This window comes from Hemibagrus wyckioides, linkage group LG06 (genome assembly GCF_019097595.1).
Source record: "Hemibagrus wyckioides isolate EC202008001 linkage group LG06, SWU_Hwy_1.0, whole genome shotgun sequence".
Lineage (NCBI taxonomy): Eukaryota > Metazoa > Chordata > Actinopteri > Siluriformes > Bagridae > Hemibagrus > Hemibagrus wyckioides.
This window is the reverse complement of record NC_080715.1, coordinates 24,679,039-24,698,398: the sequence shown is the minus strand read 5'-3', so window position 1 is coordinate 24,698,398 and position 19,360 is coordinate 24,679,039. Positions and strand designations below refer to the sequence as shown.

The 19,360-nt window shown below is 38.4% G+C and overlaps 1 protein-coding gene across 2 annotated transcripts in view; it reads right to left on the bottom strand.

Moving 5' to 3' along the window:
- Positions 1-14,557: 14,557 nt before the first annotated feature.
- Positions 14,558-19,360, bottom strand: part of plcl1 (phospholipase C like 1) — a 65,671-nt gene continuing 60,868 nt past the window's right edge. For both annotated transcript variants that reach the window (XM_058392488.1, XM_058392489.1), the window contains exons 6-8: positions 18,248-18,323; positions 17,492-17,601; positions 14,558-17,291 (exon numbers count right to left, since the gene is read on the bottom strand). In XM_058392488.1, the coding sequence (XP_058248471.1) occupies positions 17,124-17,291; positions 17,492-17,601; positions 18,248-18,323 (354 nt within the window). In that variant the 3' untranslated portion in view covers positions 14,558-17,123. The remainder of the gene's footprint in view (positions 17,292-17,491; positions 17,602-18,247; positions 18,324-19,360) is intronic.

The following is a 19,360-nucleotide window of genomic DNA, read 5'->3' as shown; positions in this document are numbered from 1 at the left end:
ATTTTTGTCATTTTTTTCATTCAGGTTGTGTTTTGCACATTTCTTTTAATACTTAGGATGTTTTTGAATATGTATTGTTGATGTATCACTCTTATGCTATTACTATACATACCATACATATCTGTCATAAGTTTCATGACAGTTTTCCGATGTTTTATTTCTTATTTTGTTGGAAATATTTCTTCTACCATCTTGTTCCACAGAATTGCTTGTTTCCAATGCTTTCTAGATCTTTCTCAATTCAGCTGTAATTCATAGGGATTATATTGTTTATGTGGAGGTGGATGTTCTTGGATGAGCCTTATGTATGACTGCCTACCTCTGCAATAGAGTATAGCTGGAAAAGTCAGTCTGGAGATCAGAGAGACTAACGAATTAAAGGGAGGACTAGCAAGCAGACACAACAGCGCTCAGGTCTGTCTTTTCCAAGGCAGTCTGGGGCTGGACTTTATGGTCTCAGTATTGGAACTGAACTGAGGTCGGAGAATCGGGTTAAAGTTTAGAGTAGGTCAATTTGGTTTTTCGAGGTGTTCCAGTTCTGGACACAAAGTGTCACCCATCCCACTTTCTCTCCTAACATACCCATGCAACACGCCTTCTCAACACACTCATAAAAACAGAGCCCAAAAAGCTTTCCTATACTTAGGGTGGTAATTACTGGTACTATTTTACAGGGTTATATATTTTGATTAGTCTATAATTTTGCTTCCTGTCATGTCTGTGTGGCTGTGAAATGGACACGAGACATCAATGGAAAACAATGCCAGCAGCATGGTTTCACCTAACGGTCACTTACGTGAGGAGCGCACAGCAGACAAGCGTCACATGTCGAAATCTCAGCTATGCTTTCTTTTTATACATGAAGGAGATTGAAATTGATATGACTTCACATGTAAAAGTAATGCTTAACTTGACACACATGCGAGACATTCTGGACTGAAAATTGATTATAAGAAAAATTAAAAGAGAATTGACTAAAAGGTGTACATCCTTTTGAGAACATGTAATCCAGGGGCACTAACTCTTTAAACTCCCTAGAGTGGGTAGGGGCTTACACTTAAAACATGCCTATCTAATTAATCACATTAATTACTAAGTAATGTATATACATTCATGTCTAATATTTTTAGTTCACTTAACTGGACAATGTTTTATCCAGTGGACTATGGATTATGTGGTACAGCGTTCTGGGGAAAGATGAGGATTCTTTACTTTCTAAATGGGTGAATTTTTGGAATTGTTTCTGATAGGATAACATGCTGTTATAGAGTACACGGATTCTTTAATGGTTTTGACAGAGAGACAAAGCAGAGAATTTTAAGGGTTCTATATTTAAAGGTTTTCTTCTATATAAATATCTTTATTATCATTTAGGAATTGAAAAAGTATGGTTCGGACAACATTTTCCCCATTTCCGCCTCAATCAGTAATTTGGCTGGAAGTTTGGAGGATGACCGAATAAAGTAAAACCTACACACACACACTGTTTATGCTCTATCAGTGGTGTGTGTCTGTCAGGGCCAAACGTTTTCCTGTGTACAGCACGGTACTGTTGATGGATCCTTCACAGCACAACACCTCAGGGTCTGCCAATCAAAACATACACATACTCAAGCCAGAGCACATATTCAGAGCCCAGCTCTAACGCAACTCACATTGGGGGGGGAAGAATTTTAAATAAGTCACAGCACAACTTAAAAAGAAAAAAAATTAAACAACTTCATTTACATTCTATTCAACATAAAAACCAAATACAATTTCATACACTCATAAACACACCGGGAATGTAGACCAGCCATATTTTTGACACTGCACTACTAAATGATAGTTTAAGCCCAACAACATCAAAGGATCCAGACCTGTTACTAAGCCTCTTGCTCCCTCTAGGGGTCTATAACAAGATCCCAACTCACAACTATTCTCTGAAAGAACACAATGTTTGCTTCTGAAATTTAAGATAACCTCAAAAAGAGTCTCTGCTATGTTTGGTGTTTAGAGAGTGGTGCACTCTGTTTAGTTCACAGAATATAACAGTCCTTCTCCACCCAACAGCCCAGCACAAAACCACTCTTCACCTCACATAAATAACTCCCATTGTTCTGGGTCAGGTGTGTATAATCCAGACTGTTGGAAGTGGACAAGTGTATTGTTCAAATTGTGTTTGCTTTGTGGAAAGGGTTTGCTTTTGACCAGAAGTCACTGAACAGGATCAAGTTTCTACACAGACAGGCCCACATAGAGAAGCATACTTTTTCATTTGTGTGCTCTGGAACTGGTAACCGTATATACATACAAATTTAAATATATCGTATATGACCGTAAGAGTCTAATAACACTCACATAACTTAGTTCCATTTATGACGACAAGGCAACAGATCGTGCCAGTTGTTTGATTGCATTTGGCTTAGCTTGGTGTTGTCGGTCCACTCCCTTCCTGTCATGCTGACTCAAATCAGGTTAGGTTTATTAGCCCGACATTAGTTCCAGTGAAGTGAGATCACCTTTAATCAGTTTAATGTACACCCAGTAAGTAAAATAGTAATATAGAACGCATACACTAATAATCTTTACTGGTTAATGTAGCAGGGCTGGTCATGATTGAGGGCATTGTAAGTGGTTGCTTTGTAGAACTAGCAGCACTATTATTAATTTCATATAGGTACTATTTACTATTACTATTTAAAACTATAGTATGTGGTTTGCTGTATCATATACAAGACGTGCAATTAGTGTTTAGTCCAGAGTAAATTTGGGTTAATAAATTTGATGGATTATTTTAATATTAAATTGTATTTATTTCGGTACATTAATCAAGCATATAATCTGTATCTGTATGTGATTAGTGCTCCATGTATTTATCCCTTCATATCTGTAACCTGTATCTGTATCCATATACATGATTTTTGTTAAGTTATTTATTTATTTATTTATTTATTTTGTCAGTTAGTTAGGTTTTTTTGGTTTTTGTTTGTTAGTTTTTTTTTTTGTTTTGTTTTTTGTTTAGTTTTGGGTTTTGTTTTGTTTTTGTTTGTTTATTTGCTTGATTTGTTTTCATTATTAACTTTTAAACCAAACCTAGAAACACAAAAAAAATGAGAGATAAATATCCTGGGTAGATACAACCCCCCCCCCCCCCCAAAAAAAAAAAAAAACAAGCAAACCAACAAACAAACAAAAAAACTGAGTGGGAGCCCAATTCTGAACTGCAGTGATGAGGCGAGAATAAATTGTAGAAGATTCTGACGTTTCTAGCATTTAGTTTTTTCTAACAAATCTATACTTGGTTATATTTACCAAAAACTGTAATAATTAATAATTTGTGTAAACACTGTGACTCGGACTATAAAGGGCAGATTTAATACATCATACGTTCACATTAACATATATGGTCTTTACTTGACCCTTGTTTCTGAAGAAAAAAAAAAAAAAAGCTCCCATTCATGCAACTTTTTTGTTTTTATGTTTTTTGTCCTACATTTCCCTGAATTTGTATCCATTTAGAACACATTATCTGTACAATCTACTTGTATTTGGTTACTGTATAAATCTCTAAGTAATCTAAGAAACTAGACTGTGCCTGTGCAGCCCTAGGAGAAAACATCCCTGAGTGTATGTACAGTATTCCTGCAGTCATAGAGTGTATTTTGAATCTATAGTAGACATTATTACGATATTAATAATTTTGTAATTTGTTCATTTTAATTCAGTCCCATCACGTCTGGAATGGCAGTTAATATTTTACTACATGTGGAAAAACAGCTGTGGACAGAGGCTGGTGAGAATTTCAACCTCTGCTCACATGGTCTTCCAGGTTCATCCAGTGATCACAATACAGCAAACTGGTCTATAAAATGAAGTGAAAAGGACTGCAGGTCGAACTGAAATCTTAAAGTTTGTAGGTTTGTAGGTAAAGGGTTAAGTTTTTGTGAATGTGCAGGACTGTGGCGCACTGATTGCGGCAGCATGGCATGCTCTCCTCGACAAACATCAGACCAGGAGCAGGAGTCTTATCTGGAGCTTTATCTGTGTGATCAGCATCAGGGAGTGAGGTAGAAGGAAGGAGGGAGGGAGAGAGGGACGGAACGAATGACACATACCCTGCTCGGTTGTCTAACACAGGGTTCTGTTACCAATGAGAGGAAACACGGCATGGCAAGTTTAAAAGTTTATGTGTGTGTGAGAGAGAGGGAGAGGCACATGGGCAGAGAAAAGAGATTTTACCAAGTGGTTACATTACTCCCTGTCTCTTTCTATTAGAGTCCCTGTCTGTGTTTGGCCATCGTTTTGCTTCTAAGTGGTTGAATGAAGAAGTGTGTCAGTACATGAGATCCACTGTGTGTGTGTGTGTGTGTGGGTGTGTGTGTGTGTGTGTGTGTGTGTGTTATATCTGACAGGTCTGACCTTGTGGAAACATTTGGCTGGTCCACAGGACGGAAATTGCTTTTGTACAAAATATTTAGTTTTTATTTAAAAAAAAAAAAAAAACTTACGGATCCAAAAAGGTTTACGGTTAGATTTAGGCATGTACACAATGTTAATGAACTGCATTAATAATTAATAAACAGAGAAATAAGAATAAAAAACTGACACAAAAAGCAAATTACTGAGAAGTGAAAAGTCAAAGTAAGGAAATAAAATAAGCAACATGAAAACCTAAAGAAAGAAACAAAAACAAAAAAGATTAAAGGTCGAAGCATGGATGCAAGGAGCAAAGAGGGAGAGACAATGAGGGAGGGAGGAAGAGACGCATATGTTATTTATTTCTCCGGTAAACAGAATTCGAGGCAGACATAATCAATAGGAAACTCCAGATTGTAAATAGGCTGTTCTAATAGCCTAAACACAGAGCACTATGGTTACACCGGCCCATCAGCACTGGTTAGTTTCCCCAGAGAGCGGAGGAGCCCGACCGGGCCGCCGAGCCTTATTTACCAATAAAGAGGCTTGATGATAAGATAAACACATCGGAGACAGAGCTGGCTGGGGGGAGGGAGAGAGCCAACGAAGGAGGAGAAAAGAGGGCACAGCTTTCATCCTCCATTTAGTGCTACAGGAGTGAGCCGCGAGGAAGGAGGCTAGTGTCAAAAGGTATCAGGGTGACGCTGCACTGTGACCCGGCGACCCCATGCAAGCACATGCACACACTCACACACACACACTCAGTTGCAGATTGAATAGCAAGGCCCCTGACTAAGCTGAATGTTTATGATGCTGACTGTGGTTTCGTGGCAAGACCCAGAGTCTGACTCTGTTGGTGGTCCTATAGTCGCTCTATAGAGTCTGCAGCATTAAACTTATCTCTGCATGACTACCAGTTCACAAACATCCACCATCAAAAAGAGAAGGGTTCTGCAGAGAAACACGTGGTGCAAAAAAATGCACCATGCACCTCCTGACCTGGAGTTGAAGAATGTGTATTACAACAACATAAAATTGAAGGGGTGTGACACAGGCAACTGAGCGACAGAGGGCAAACAAAGAAAAAAGACAGATGCGAGGGACGAAGGGGAGGAGGTCAGAGGGGACGGACGGTGGTCAGGACCAACCCGCTCATCCCTGCGCTCCTCTCTGCACGGACTGTGGACTGCAACCATTAATTGCTGGTGTTGTGTTTGTTCAAGCCAGCGCTTATTTTGTCAAAGGAATGCAGGGCTAGGCAGTGGGAGAGAGGGAAAGAGAGAGAGATGGCGGAGAAAAGTAATAACAGGGCAGAGAGGAACCAGTGTTTACCAAGCCGACCACGCAGGCCTGCACTCCTCGTCCCCAGACGCCCCGTCTCACAGTGACCAGAGTGTGTGGGGTTACAATCAGGTAGCCTGAGAGGCTTAAGGGGATTTACACAGCATTGTCTACCAGTCCTTATGTGCCAAATGCTTGTTTATATATTATTTCATCTCGCTGTGTCTGTGTACGTCGTTTTGTCACACCACTGTCAACGTGTCATTTAATAGGCCGCCCTTTAGCCCAAAGTACAAAGGATCCTCAACCATCCATCATGCAGAAGCCGCAGCGCATGTGGGGGGAACTGCTTATTCTTCACTTTGTTCAAACTTTTGCATGAAGTGCATTTGTTTCCATCGGTCCTTTACTTTTTTTTTCTTTTTTTTTATCATCCTCCTCATTCTCACTCTCTGCTATTACATTTCTATTGGTGTTCTTCAGCCATTGTGTTTTCTCTGTATCTCTCTCTCAGTCTCTTTATGCTCTCTCTGTATTTCCCTCTGTCTCTTTAGTAGAGACATGGATCTAAAGACACCGCAAGGAATAAATGATCTGAGCAATTCCCCACAGTCGCAAAACAGCAGGAGGCAAATGTCACTCACATTTTGTGTGTGCATCTCTGTATGTTTGCAACGGCAGCTTTTACTGGAATAAGATGCAACTCATAATTTAAGAGTCGTTAAAGCCACCGACTTTCAGAAATAGACACGTTTAATGGCACACACATCATCGGTGCATCGATTCTTCAATAACATATAAAGAACAAAATTTCTAAAATGTCATTCCAGTAGTTGTATATCATATTTAAACTTAGAAGATAAGTTGCCTAATCGTGTCATACATGTGGCATGTCTATTTGGCATAAAAAAAAAAAAGCTCCATCTCATCTCCATATTATAGCATCATCTTTGCTCTTAACAAATGTACTAATGGAGTGATATTAATGTCAATCATTTACCTTTATACTGAGAAGGTTAATACAATGCTCTTTTACTTCCTAATTGCTCAAAGAAATGCCAAAGGCGTGCAGTAAGCCCTACCAATTAGCCAAGTGTATTCCTGCTTCTCTTAAAACCCTCTGTGTTTAGAGTAAAAGGCACTGGCTTGCCTCTCGCTTGTTGATTTACCCAAGAGACCCTCTGAAAAATCATACACACACACACACACACACACACACAAACATTTCATATTTCCCTTATGTAAAGCATCCGTGCACACACACATAAACATGAGAACGGCAGTTATATTTGGGCGCTTCACATTGTCCAGACGGCACACTGTCAGAAAGTGAAATGAATGGCTGTTTATATTAGAGTTCTGGTTTAATGAATTAACCAGCTGCCTGGCCATGTCAAACCAGAGGTTCATAGAGAGCAGAAAGGCCCACGAACTCCCCCTCTCCTTCTCTTCTACCCTTTACACAGTGGCACACCATGATTGTGTCCTGCGGGAGCACACAGGGCAAGATGCCCAACGCCCCTCCACAAACCCGCAATCATTGAGTAGAGGGCATCTGGTAAAGGGCTCACCTCCTCTCGCCACTCCACACTCTCCACACATCTTTCTTCTCTCCTCTCCTCTCCTTTCCTCTCCTCTCCTCCTCTCCCACTCTGCTTGCCTCACTCTGCCTGTGTGGTTGCTTCCATTTTTCAGAAATTGGCATATGTTTAAACAAATGGCAAAAATATGTATACAAGCATTGGGCTCCACTGAGTCTCAACACAGGCTCTGCTTTTTAACCCACATTCTTTTTTTCCCTCTCTTTTTTTCTCCCGGCCCTTTTAAGTTGTTCTGTATTTTACCGCCACCTACATACTTTTTGACCTTGTCCTACCTGACTGAGCTCTGGTTCTCCAATGACTTTTTATACATAGTTTAGAAAAGTGCATACAATTGGAATATTGTGTGTATGTGTGTGAAAGAGATTGGGTGTCGTTTCAGACCTCCACCGACAGCTTTAGAGTGGTGAGATCAGAACTGCACACATCTAGCAGATGGAGCGAGATAAAAAATACAAGTCCTCTTCATTGACTGGAGTGTAACTAGGTACTAAAGGAAAATCATGTGTCCTCTTGTAGACAGTTAATCACTGGTCCCTGTATATATATATATATATATATATATATATATATATATATATATATATATATATATATATATATATATATATATATATATATATGCAGTAGACGACACATGAAAATATCTGGCTTGAGTTTGCAACATGGTATTTTTTTAATGGTTATGCGATCTATATGAATTTATGAGAAATTATATTTCGATTATGTTGACATCTGTGTCTTTCAATTTATACTTTTAATGAACAGAATCAAAAACTTTAGGAAAGGAAGTGCAACATGTCAAGATAAACTGCCTTTGTCATTTTTAAAATAACATTTATCATTACAATGCTTGTCTCCTCAATATACCATTAAGCAAAACTGCTGCTCAGGTTCTATACAAACCTATGCCTCTCATGAAGACTTACATGTTTTAGCTCTGTTGTAAACACACCCTTGGGCTCCATACGCCGCTCCCGCACTAAATGGCCAATAATAGCCAGTTATTATATTTAAATCTCTCTCTCTTCAGTCTCCTTTGTTTTCCCCTGCAGTTTTTCTCTCTCCCTCTGGCCTCGTCCTCCTGCTTCTGCAGACTCCTGCAGGGCCCAGGCTCCTTTCAGGCTTTTTGTGGTCCAGGTCAGTGTGTGTATGTGTGTACGATGGTGATGGTGATGGGGGGGTCGGAGTTGGGGGGGATGTAAGATTGCAGTAATTACCCAGTCATACCTGTTCATTAAGCTCACAGTTGGATTCTCAGTCATAAACGGTTAGAAACCAATTAAAGCAACGTGGGCCATTAACAACTCCTGCCTGGCTGTGTGGTACTAGAGTGATGGAGAGAGTGCAAGAAAGAAGAAAGAAGGAAGGAAGATTCATCATAATGAGCAAAGATAAATGGAAGAAAGACACAGCGTGCTAATGACCAGGTCCTCATCTTTAGAAAAGTGAGTGATGTTGAAAGAGATTGAAGGAAGCAACCTGGTAGAGGACAGTAGAGAAGAGAAGAGAAGAGAAGAGAAGAGAAGAGAAGAGAAGAGAAGAGAAGAGAAGAGAAGAGAAGAGAAGAGAAGAGAAGAGAAGAGAAGAGACTTGAACTGAGGACAAATAAGAACATCACAGTAACAGAGAACTCCAAAAAAGCAATGCAGGGTCTAAATTAGGGGGTAAAAAAAGGAATCCTGGCTAAATGGCTTGTGAAATGGAGGATAATGAATCCCGCCATGTAAAAGCTGAAGTGTGTGAATTGGAGTGATTATGATACAATAGTTCTTGGTGTGAAGTCTGATTGCACAGGTATCCTCTCATCAGTAGGAGGTAACGCTCAGTCCACAGGGCCAGAGGAGGGGGCTAACTCTCAGCCACATTGGTACAGTGAGACAATTACACTCCCTCTCCCAAACAACTTTCTTCTTAACTCTACCCCACACTTAAACAATGGGCAATGATTTAAGATTGACATAAAGAACCACAGAGTCCTGCCTTCCTCATTTAGAGCCTACTTCCTCATTTACAGACTACTTAGGTGCCACCGCTGTGCTGTAAAGAGGTTGTCCCTCAGGCTCTCAATCAGTGATCAACTTTTCGACTAGAGATGAATTAGCTGAAGAGTAGCTGCTTGTCCCTTTTGTTTCATATACTCACTTGGATGCTTGTGAGCTCATGTGATTCATCAGAAACTTGACCCTTGTTTCAGTCAAGGATTGTGTCTAATCTGCAATAATGACAGGACTTGAGAAGTGTCATGCTTAGATCTGGAGGAGAGAAATATCGCTACTCTACAATAATGTTCAGGGCAGTTCACTTGACTCGGAGACAGTAGGGATATATTAAGAGTCGAAAATGAGTTGAAATAATAGCTTTTAAACCAAGAGCTGTATTGGAAGATATAGTGGAAGCACAAGGCTGCTAGAAAAACTTTGCATGACAAACTTTTCAATCATGGCACATCAGTCCTCCTGTGCCACTTTTAATAGAGCCCAGATAATGGCACTGGTAATTGGTCACAACACACTTCTGCTTAGGAGGAAGCATGCCGCGCTATTGTCACCATCCCTTTTGTTGTGGTTAAAAAGAGGGGAAAATAAGATGCAATTTAGACACTTTTAAGAGGTGATCTTTTCTTGCTCTTTTTTCCCTTCCTCTCCTCCTCAATCACGGTAAAATTGCTGCTCGAGTAAGACTGTAATTAAACCCCAAAGTGGCTCTCTTCGGAGCCGCACGGCAGGCTTAAATTAAAAAGGCCCTATTAAGGCGGAAGTGCACCATGCTAGTACTGGTGGCTAAGCATCTTCATAACGTAACTGCTTTTGGAAGGCTAACTAACCACAGAGGGGCTCCAGCTGCTAATGCTCGGCTGTTTTAGCACTAGCTGTGTTCAGCTACTGATTGCTCTCTTGCTGTTGATAAGTAGGCCTACAAGCTGATAATGACACGTGTCACTTTTAACTTTCTGAGTGCCAAATAACTGCCTCGCTTAAAACATATCAATGGGGTTACCTACTTTAACATTCTTAGCATTAGCACAAGTAACTGTTTTTTGAAGACTTTTAAAGGTCTTCAGGAAATTGCTTCTCATTTCTTTTTCATTTAAAATGCTGTCACTTTGTCTCTCAATAGCAATATTTATTTCAAATGTTTATCTTGAAGGTTTAAAAGCTACAATTATTCATTTTTTTGTATTTATGTAAAATTAAATAATTAAACATTTTAACATCCTTCTTAATTAAATTAATATTTTAAAATATTATTGCTATTTATCTATTTATGTTATAGCAAGGCTGCCTCCCCTCTCCTGGGACTGATTTATGAAGCCTGGACAAGTCATCCATCACAATTTATAGATAGAAAAACGTTTTAAAAGATCATGTATGCACAGTGCACCTTGTAGTCATATCATTAGAAACAGGCAATTAGTTATATGCACAGTTTTCTTAATTTCCTGAACAATTACTGCAATTAAATAAATGTGTAACAATTTATTTAATTGCAATAGTTACAAGCAAATGACAAGGAAAATAATTATATTCTGTAGTCAGAAAAACTACACTACACTATATGGCCAAAGGTTTTTGAACACCTGATTATCAGAAATATATCTTTTTCCTTCTCAAGCCATTGCCACATTCAGTTGTATAAGATGTCTTTGTATCCTGTAGCATTACAATTTCCCTTCACTGGAACTAAATCTGTTCCAGCATGACAATGCTACTGTGCACAACCCAAATTCCATGAAGACATGATGTGTTAAGGCTGGAGTGGAAGATCTCGAATGTCCTGCACTGACCCTTGACCTCAACACCTTTGGGATAAACTGGAATCCTGACTGTACCCCAGACCTCCTCAGACAACATCAGTACTTCATCTCACTAACGCTCCTGTAGCTGAATAAACCAAAATCCCCAAAGCTACACTCCAACATCTAGTGGAAATCCTTCCCAGAAGACTGGAGTGTATTAGAAAAGCAAATCTTGAATTAGCTGTTTAACAAGAGCATACAAATATGATGGCAAGAATGTATGAAAGAAATATCAGTGGTATCATTTATTTAACCAGGATTTAAATAATCAGTACTTTGAATAGAACCTTGGTGTCATGATTAAATGTAATTCTACCTTTGTTCTTGACCTCAAAAAAATTTATAAATACTTGGAAGATATTTATTTATTTGTTTGTTTGTTTGTTTGTTTAATTTTGGTTCACATCAATCCAGTTGACTTGCTTGCGTTTTACCTGAAATTTACACACTGAAGTTAACATAGATTATGGAGCTATGCTTTAACAAATGATATTATACTGCTCCTATATTCAGGTGTTGACAGTTCTACATGTAACTTTTTAATTTCTATACTAAAACCAGCTATAAAATAGTTGAAGAAGTAGCGTTCCCTGAGATCCCTGAAAGCAGCTTGGCCCCAAGCAAAATCATAACATAGATGAATGTGTGTTGACACACACTAGCAGCAGCCAGATGTGGCCTACATTAGGAGCTGATGTCCTGTCATGTCACCTGTGTAGTTATCATAGTGTCCCATCTGCTTGCATCTGCTCCATCGGTCCCTATGAGACATACAACAATATTGTTTTGGGGCAGTGAGCTACTTTTACACTTTTTACTATGTGTATTGTATTAATTCAGAAAAATTGGACACTGGGGCTAAAATCTCAAGTAATTCCAACCAACAGAAATAGGGAAAAATTGAATTTATTCTGTGTAGACATGGTTTTTCTATGGACCTAAAGCGAGTCTTCAATGACTGTCTGTTATTTAAGTGATTGGTCTGAGCTTTGAGCAAAGTGCAGAATAAATCTTTTGACAATGTCTCCACCTACAGGTGAATATGTTAATTACAATCACTTGGGGTGGACAAAATAATAAAAAATTAAAACAAAATTAAAAAAAAAAAGACCTGAAAACGATATATATATAAAAGAGGTCTTGAAAGGGAGGACTTTAATATGTCCATGCCAAATAGTGCAGGAATAACAGCTACATAAGTCCAGAATTGTCATTGTGTATGTTGATTTTGACGTTTGGAGTTTGACAGAATCACTAAACTATTCCTTCATGCTTGGCTTAAATCACAATGAACTTTTAACATCAACAAGCAGTGGATCTATTGGGTTCTTGAGCAAGGCCCCCAATCCACCCTGCTCCAGGGGTGCTGCAGAGGCTGACCCTGCACTCTGACCCCAACCCCCAAGGATAGTATGTGTGAAGGAAGAATTTCACCTTATGTTAGTATTGTAATGTAGTATAGTAGTATAGTAATGTATTGGTGACAAATAAAGACAACTTAACACTGCAAAATATTCTTGTAATAACAACAGACTTTTTCCTGTAGTAATAAAATGTTTATAGATAGATAGATAGATAGATAGATAGATAGATAGATAGATAGATAGATAGATAGATAGATAGATAGATAGATAGATAGATAGATAGATAGATAGTCAGACAGACAGACAGACAGACAGACAGACAGATAGATAGATAGATAGATAGATAGAAAGATAGATAGATAGATAGATAGATAGATAGATAGATAGATAGATAGATAGATAGATAGATAGATAGATAGATAGATAGATAGATAGATAGATAGATAGATAGATAGATAGATAGATAGATAGATAGATAGATAGATAGATAGATAGAGCTCTGGAAAAAAAATAAGAGACCACTGCAAAATAATCAGTTTCTTATGTTTTTTTCTTCCAGGTTCATGTATTGGTGAGAAACAGTTTTGTTTCATTTTTTGTGAACTGCTTAGACAATATTTCTCCTAAATTCAGAATATAACTATTGTTATTTAGAGTGTATATTTAAAAGAAATGACATCAAAATAACCCAAGATCATGCAGTATTTGCAGAGCTTTAATAACTCAAATAAAACAAAATGCAAATAATCTGTAAACCAGTTGTGTTAATGCTTTGGCTAAATAACATTAAGAAATCAGTATTTGGAGGAATAACACCGATTTGCATGCATTTTGGCTCCATGATCTCCACCAGTTTTTCACATTGCTGTAGGGGAACTTTATACCACTCTTTTTGCAAAAAAGCAAACAGCTCAGCTTTGCTTGATGATTTGTGACCATCCATCTTCCTCTTGATGACATTCCAGAGGTTTTCAGTAGGGTTCAGATCTGGAGATTGGGCAGTGGTCTCTTTTTTTTCCAGCGCTATATATAAAACAAGTTGTTTTCTTGTAATAATAAAATAAGAATAAAAAAATTATTATTATTTTATTTGAAAAGAATAAGATGCTGATAGGGATTTTTTTCCTGCAAGGCAGCAATGCTCTCCTGTACACAAGTCACATAAAATTGGAAATTATTGAATGTTTCATGGTCAGCTGTGCCAAAAGTCAGGGCAGCATATTGTATTTGCAAAGAGAAACAGTGTTCGCATGTCAAATCTCACTGACAAGGACAGACACACACCATACAGAATAGTTGCTAAATGCCCCAAAAATCTGGACCCCTGAGTAATGGAAAAATTAATACACTCATGATGAGTCAGCTTTCTCCATATTTCCTACATCTGGACAGAGAAAGACAAAGGATGCCTGTTGTCAGCTGTTAATTATTTGGGGGGGATTCATAATAGTGTGAGGAGCCATGTTGTGGAAATCATTAGGTTCACTGATTGCTTTGTATGGTCATATAACCAACAACACATATGAGGCAGTTTTACAGGACCAGGTGTAGGTTATGGTATGAACCCTCTTTCCTGATGATATTCCCATATTCCAGGATGATAAAATGGTAATGATATATACTGCTAAATGTAATTGAAGAGTGGTCTGATGAACACTAGGATGAAGTCATGAAATTTTGATGTGTGGATTATGGAGCTGATATCGATCTCCATCATTAAAGATCTTCTTTAATGACTTCCAAAAAGGATTAAAACTGTTCTCAGAGCAAAGTGTAGCTCTTTTGTTGATGTTGCTCAGTCCTCTTTTTATCAGTTGGTTATATTACACATACGGGTTTCGGTACATTTACATGTAACTACTGTGAATATCATTTTTGCAAGGAAACATAACAGAATAAGAAAGTAGTAGTTCGTTTGTTCTAGCCTAATACATTTAACTGTTTTACTGTTTTCAGATTTGCTGTTTCAATCTGATATTTCGCTACTAAACATTGCCACCTAGTGGTTAAAAGGGGAGCTTATTCATTCTCAGAATGACAAAAATAGAAGCATATTGATTTAATACAAGAAGTCAGATTAATGAAAAAGTACAAAAAATTAACAGAGACAGAGCTAGTCAGTAAAAGATTTATTTAGTCTGTGCCATATCTGTATTATATTATCATCATGTTAATCTTTAAGAATACAAAATGGCTTTTCAAAATAAAAGCAAAGTCGCTTTAAAGTTAATCCTCTTTAAAACACACTTATTACCTTTAATAAATACTCTTTGTTTATACAACAACAACTTAGGCAAAAGAGCAGGTTTGTTTGTAAAGGCCAGAGAAAAGGCAGACACGACAGAAGCGAGCCGAGCGCAGAGGACAGCAGTCACACAGAAAAGCTTTCAAAGTCTAACTGGACTACTGTTAAGGGTTCACAGAGGTCGTCAAGGTAAATAAACAATGCAATACCAAAGTACCAACTGAAGTGTTCACCTTCAGGCTACTTAATACCGCAGGGCTTATCTGGCTAGACCAGACTGATACGATACATTTACATCTACATGGGAATAGACCACAAGCTAGAGAACAAGCTAAAGATAAAAACCTATATGTGTCTGATGCCATCTGTTGACTATGGTACTGCATTTGCATACAAGTCTTTCACTAGTGGTACTGTTTCATTCCATACAACAATGTTATCTATCTTTTTTTAATATATTATGTTTGTTCATTCATTCATTCCGGTAACATCACGCTTCTCTGATCTCATAGACATGGACATTGCTCTGTGGAACTAAACTAATGTGATGCTACACAGTAAGTCCCACTGACTACTATTAAAAAAAAAAGAAAGAAAGAAAAAGAAACCGAAAGCTAATACTGGCATTCATTATTCAGCCATGAGCCCAGCTAGAGGTAAGCAGATCCTGTGAAGGATAGATTCTCAGTCCATTAGCGGATCATGCATACAGGTCATTAAGGAATGGCTCAGTGCTCTGCTATAGGGAATAGATGTGTAAGTTTGAGTTGTTGGGTTTGGTGAAAGTCTCACCAACACACACTAACTGTTAATTACAAAGCGCTGACTACATCTGCTGAACATGATGCACATATGTATACACTTGCCACGCAAGTTCACCTCTGGACATTCATCACCAGTACACTGGCAGAGAGAACGAGGGATAAATGGACAGACAAAACAAGGCAGAAACAAAGCTTTCTTAATGTGTGCTGCTGTGGAAAGTTACGTAGAAGAGGTAAAAGGAGAAAGATTTGTACAGAATGGAATGATTAGAAATACACACATTTATGCTAAGAAAATATTACGTGTGCCTTCTCTGGAAGATAAGTCCAAAGTGGCTCTTGTCATTCAGATAAAAACAGGAAACAAGAAATGAATATTCTGAAACATTTCTAATCCTTTTGAATGCAACAATCCTTCAGCAAAGTTCTTCACATTCATGACATTTTTTCCCCTAATAATCAACACACGCACAGATTTACATACCTAGCTACAGATATTGGTGTGTTTCACACAAATACTGACTACAGTACTCACACACATCATCTACTTGTCAACAATACAAAAAAGAAAAATATCTATACACAGTCAAAAGTCACATATTGGCATTTCTATATTACTATTTTAAAGTCAGTTGAAACACGAAAACACAGTCGACTTTCAGTGCTGCTTTTCAAGCAGATGAGAAAATACTTTCCAAAGCTTCTCTTCTCTTCTCTGTTAATAAATGTTAAACAATGCAAGCCATAACATTAACCAGGAGTTGCTCCAGTGTTCATCCGCCATTTCTGGTTAGTCTGTGCTTACTTTTAACTTTTAACTAGCTGAATAAAGCACATCTTTCCAACATTCACCATGAAACGGCAGTCCTTGTCCTTTTTTCTCTGAAGCCAGGAACCACTGGTATTGTGGAGGTTGGGAAGGTTGTAAATATAATACTCATAATTATGGTGTGAGTGCCACTGTTCACTATTTAAATGTATGGGTTTGATCAGAGAGCTCAATTAATTCATGTGAGCACTGCAACCTGTGATTCCTCTAAATGTAATGAGATAGGGGGAAGAATTTGATATATTCCATAATTTTTGATATAGTCCAGTCATAATGGGTCAGAGGAGTGTGAACATTGTATGTACAGGAGACGATCTCCTGTGTATGTTGGATGAGATGGATTTAAGCTAATCGCCATCTCTTTTTAATTTTGAATTGAAAAAATAGAAGCATAGTGCTAAAGTGACAGCACTCATATAATCAAGGAAGTGGCAATATAACCAGGTCAACGTTCCTTGCAAACCTAGGAGCTTTGAAAAGGTTTTACTTGCCACTAGTGGATTCTCCTAACAATGACCTGCGACTAAAAAAACTAACCAGTTTATCTCTCCACTCAATTCTCTTGTAAGTATGCTACACAGTTTTTGTTCTCAGAAGCATTTCTGATCATCACAAACAAGAACCTGTCCTTACTAGTATTTTTAAACATTTCTTTTTATTGTCCCTTGGATCTATCACACAATACATATATATTCATGTGGCTACTGTCCGAATCACATCACCTGGCTACGCTCTTCATGAGAGCCTCTCATCCCATGCTCTTATCTCTTAATTATTGCACCATTAATCTATCCACATTCTCTGCAGATTCACTAGCTCATTATCAGCTCGTTCGGGGAAACTCAGATGCGACCATTGCCATGGCTGCTGCCCCTTCTGGAGGTTAGGTTGTGTGGTGTGTACTGGAGTTCAGAGGTCAAGGTCAGTCCGGAGGCTTCGCAAGCCAACACCAGCTGCCGCAGAGCATCCAGGGCATCCATTTTGGCACTGCGCAGCAAATCACACTGACCCTGGGAAAGAGAGGCAGAGGTACCATGTGATATGTGAGTGACAGACACAGAGAGTACTGAATACTGAAAGATTTCATCATTCAACTAATGCAAAAACAACAAAGGTATAAGAATAGCACAGAGCTAAAAGCCCCAGTGGCATTTTGGCACTCAGAAGATTAGCAAAATGAGTGAATGTAGGAAAAGAAAGGAGCAGGAACCTTTAGTACAGTGATGTTCCAGGTGAAGCTCTCTACAGCTTTGCTCAGCTTTCGTTCCTTCAGGTTCTCCTTCTCCCCTAGCTTGGCCAGATCCTCATGAAACACCATGCCTTGTAGAGGAACATAATACACGGTAATGCGTGCATTTAATGATCATATGTGAGCAGAAACACAATTTATTGCTTGGTACAGGAACCAAGTTGACCAATAGTGGTCTGCATCTATTTCTGCTAGTAAAGACAATATTCCTCTTGATGAAATCCCCTCTGCTTTTTGTCTCTTCTCTAAGCTGCCCTCTTTCACCTCTCTCATTCTCTCCCATACCAGACAAGCAGTGTGGAACTCATCCTGTTCCATTACAGTCGTTCATCCTCATAAGGACATAAGCACCAGCAATGTACCTCCCTCTAGCTGGCAGCTTTTTCTATTCATTTGCAAACGAAGAATAAAAAACCTAAATCTGGATTAATGAGAAATGTCATGCAATATGTGCATGTGTGTAGATAGAATGGTAGTTAGAGACAACGAGATTTATGATGTCCCAATATACATCTATACACAAGATACACCTTTCCCATGATAGAAGATGACACAGTTCAATGAAACTGACTTTGGTTTGAAATATTCTGTGTTCGATTAAAATAGTAATTCAACTGTAATATCTATTAAATGTAAAAATCTGCTGTACCTTCATCATGAACAGTCTGATATAACCCAGATCAGCAGAGCAGATTTTCCATTCATCAGCAAACTCACCTTCTTTCTGTACCTGAGCGATCCTCTCCTGCACAGTATCCGCATTCTCTATTAGCTGTTTGTTAGCTGAGATCATCTGTAAGGACACACACAGGCAACATGAGTTTTGCAGAGGACACATACTCACTGACATATATTGTAGACTTGTCTCAGACGAAGCTGAGACCCTGTCTGCCCTCTCCCACAGAGTAGATATTTATAACATGTGGCCCAGCCAGACAGCCAGGCCAAACTCCTGCCTGTTTCAGATGCACCACATGAACCTGAGACAACAGTTCCACTGGAAGTGAAAAAAAGATGGATGCTCAAATGGTAGGAGCACAAATGACCATCTTTATGCCAGATGTAATCACACCCCAATTGGATCCTAATCAGATTGCTCCACAGTGAATGATTCAGCACGTTCTGAAAAAAGAAAAAAACTGAACCATGAAAAAAAGAAGTCTGTTGAAACTGATTTATGATGTACAATGGATATAAAGTCTATGCATCCCTGATTAAAATGGCAGGTTTCTTTGATGTAACAAAAAAAAACATGAAACTGAGATAAATCATGATAAAGAAATGTCAGAAATAGCAACAATAAAAAAGAAGTTACAATAACCTGGTTGCATGCATATCCCTTTATAATGGGGGCATGGCTATGTTAAGAATGAGCCAATCATGTTCAGTCACATAAAATAATTCAATGAAATAATTCTGCTTAAGCCCAAATAAAGATCAGTTGTTTCTGTAGAATTTTCTTCACATTTTCTTGATATCATCTGACTGCTGATGTCATGGTCCACAAACAGCTTACAAAGCATTCATGGTATCTCACTTGTTGAAATGTATCGATCAGTACAGGGGTATTAGAGAATTTCCAGAACATTAGATGAAACACTGTAAAAGCCTGTCTTTAACTCTTTAACTTACCAAGGAGATTGCCAAGAGATCTATGGCAAGGAGGTGCAGATATATCTGACATGTACTGATTACTATCTGCATGTGACAACAATATCTCATGTTCTTCACATGTCTGGGCAGTGGGGTAGGTCGGCTAGACAGAAGCCATTTCTCACAAAAAAAATCACCAAAAAAAAGCCCAACCAAATCACCAAAAAACATGCAGCA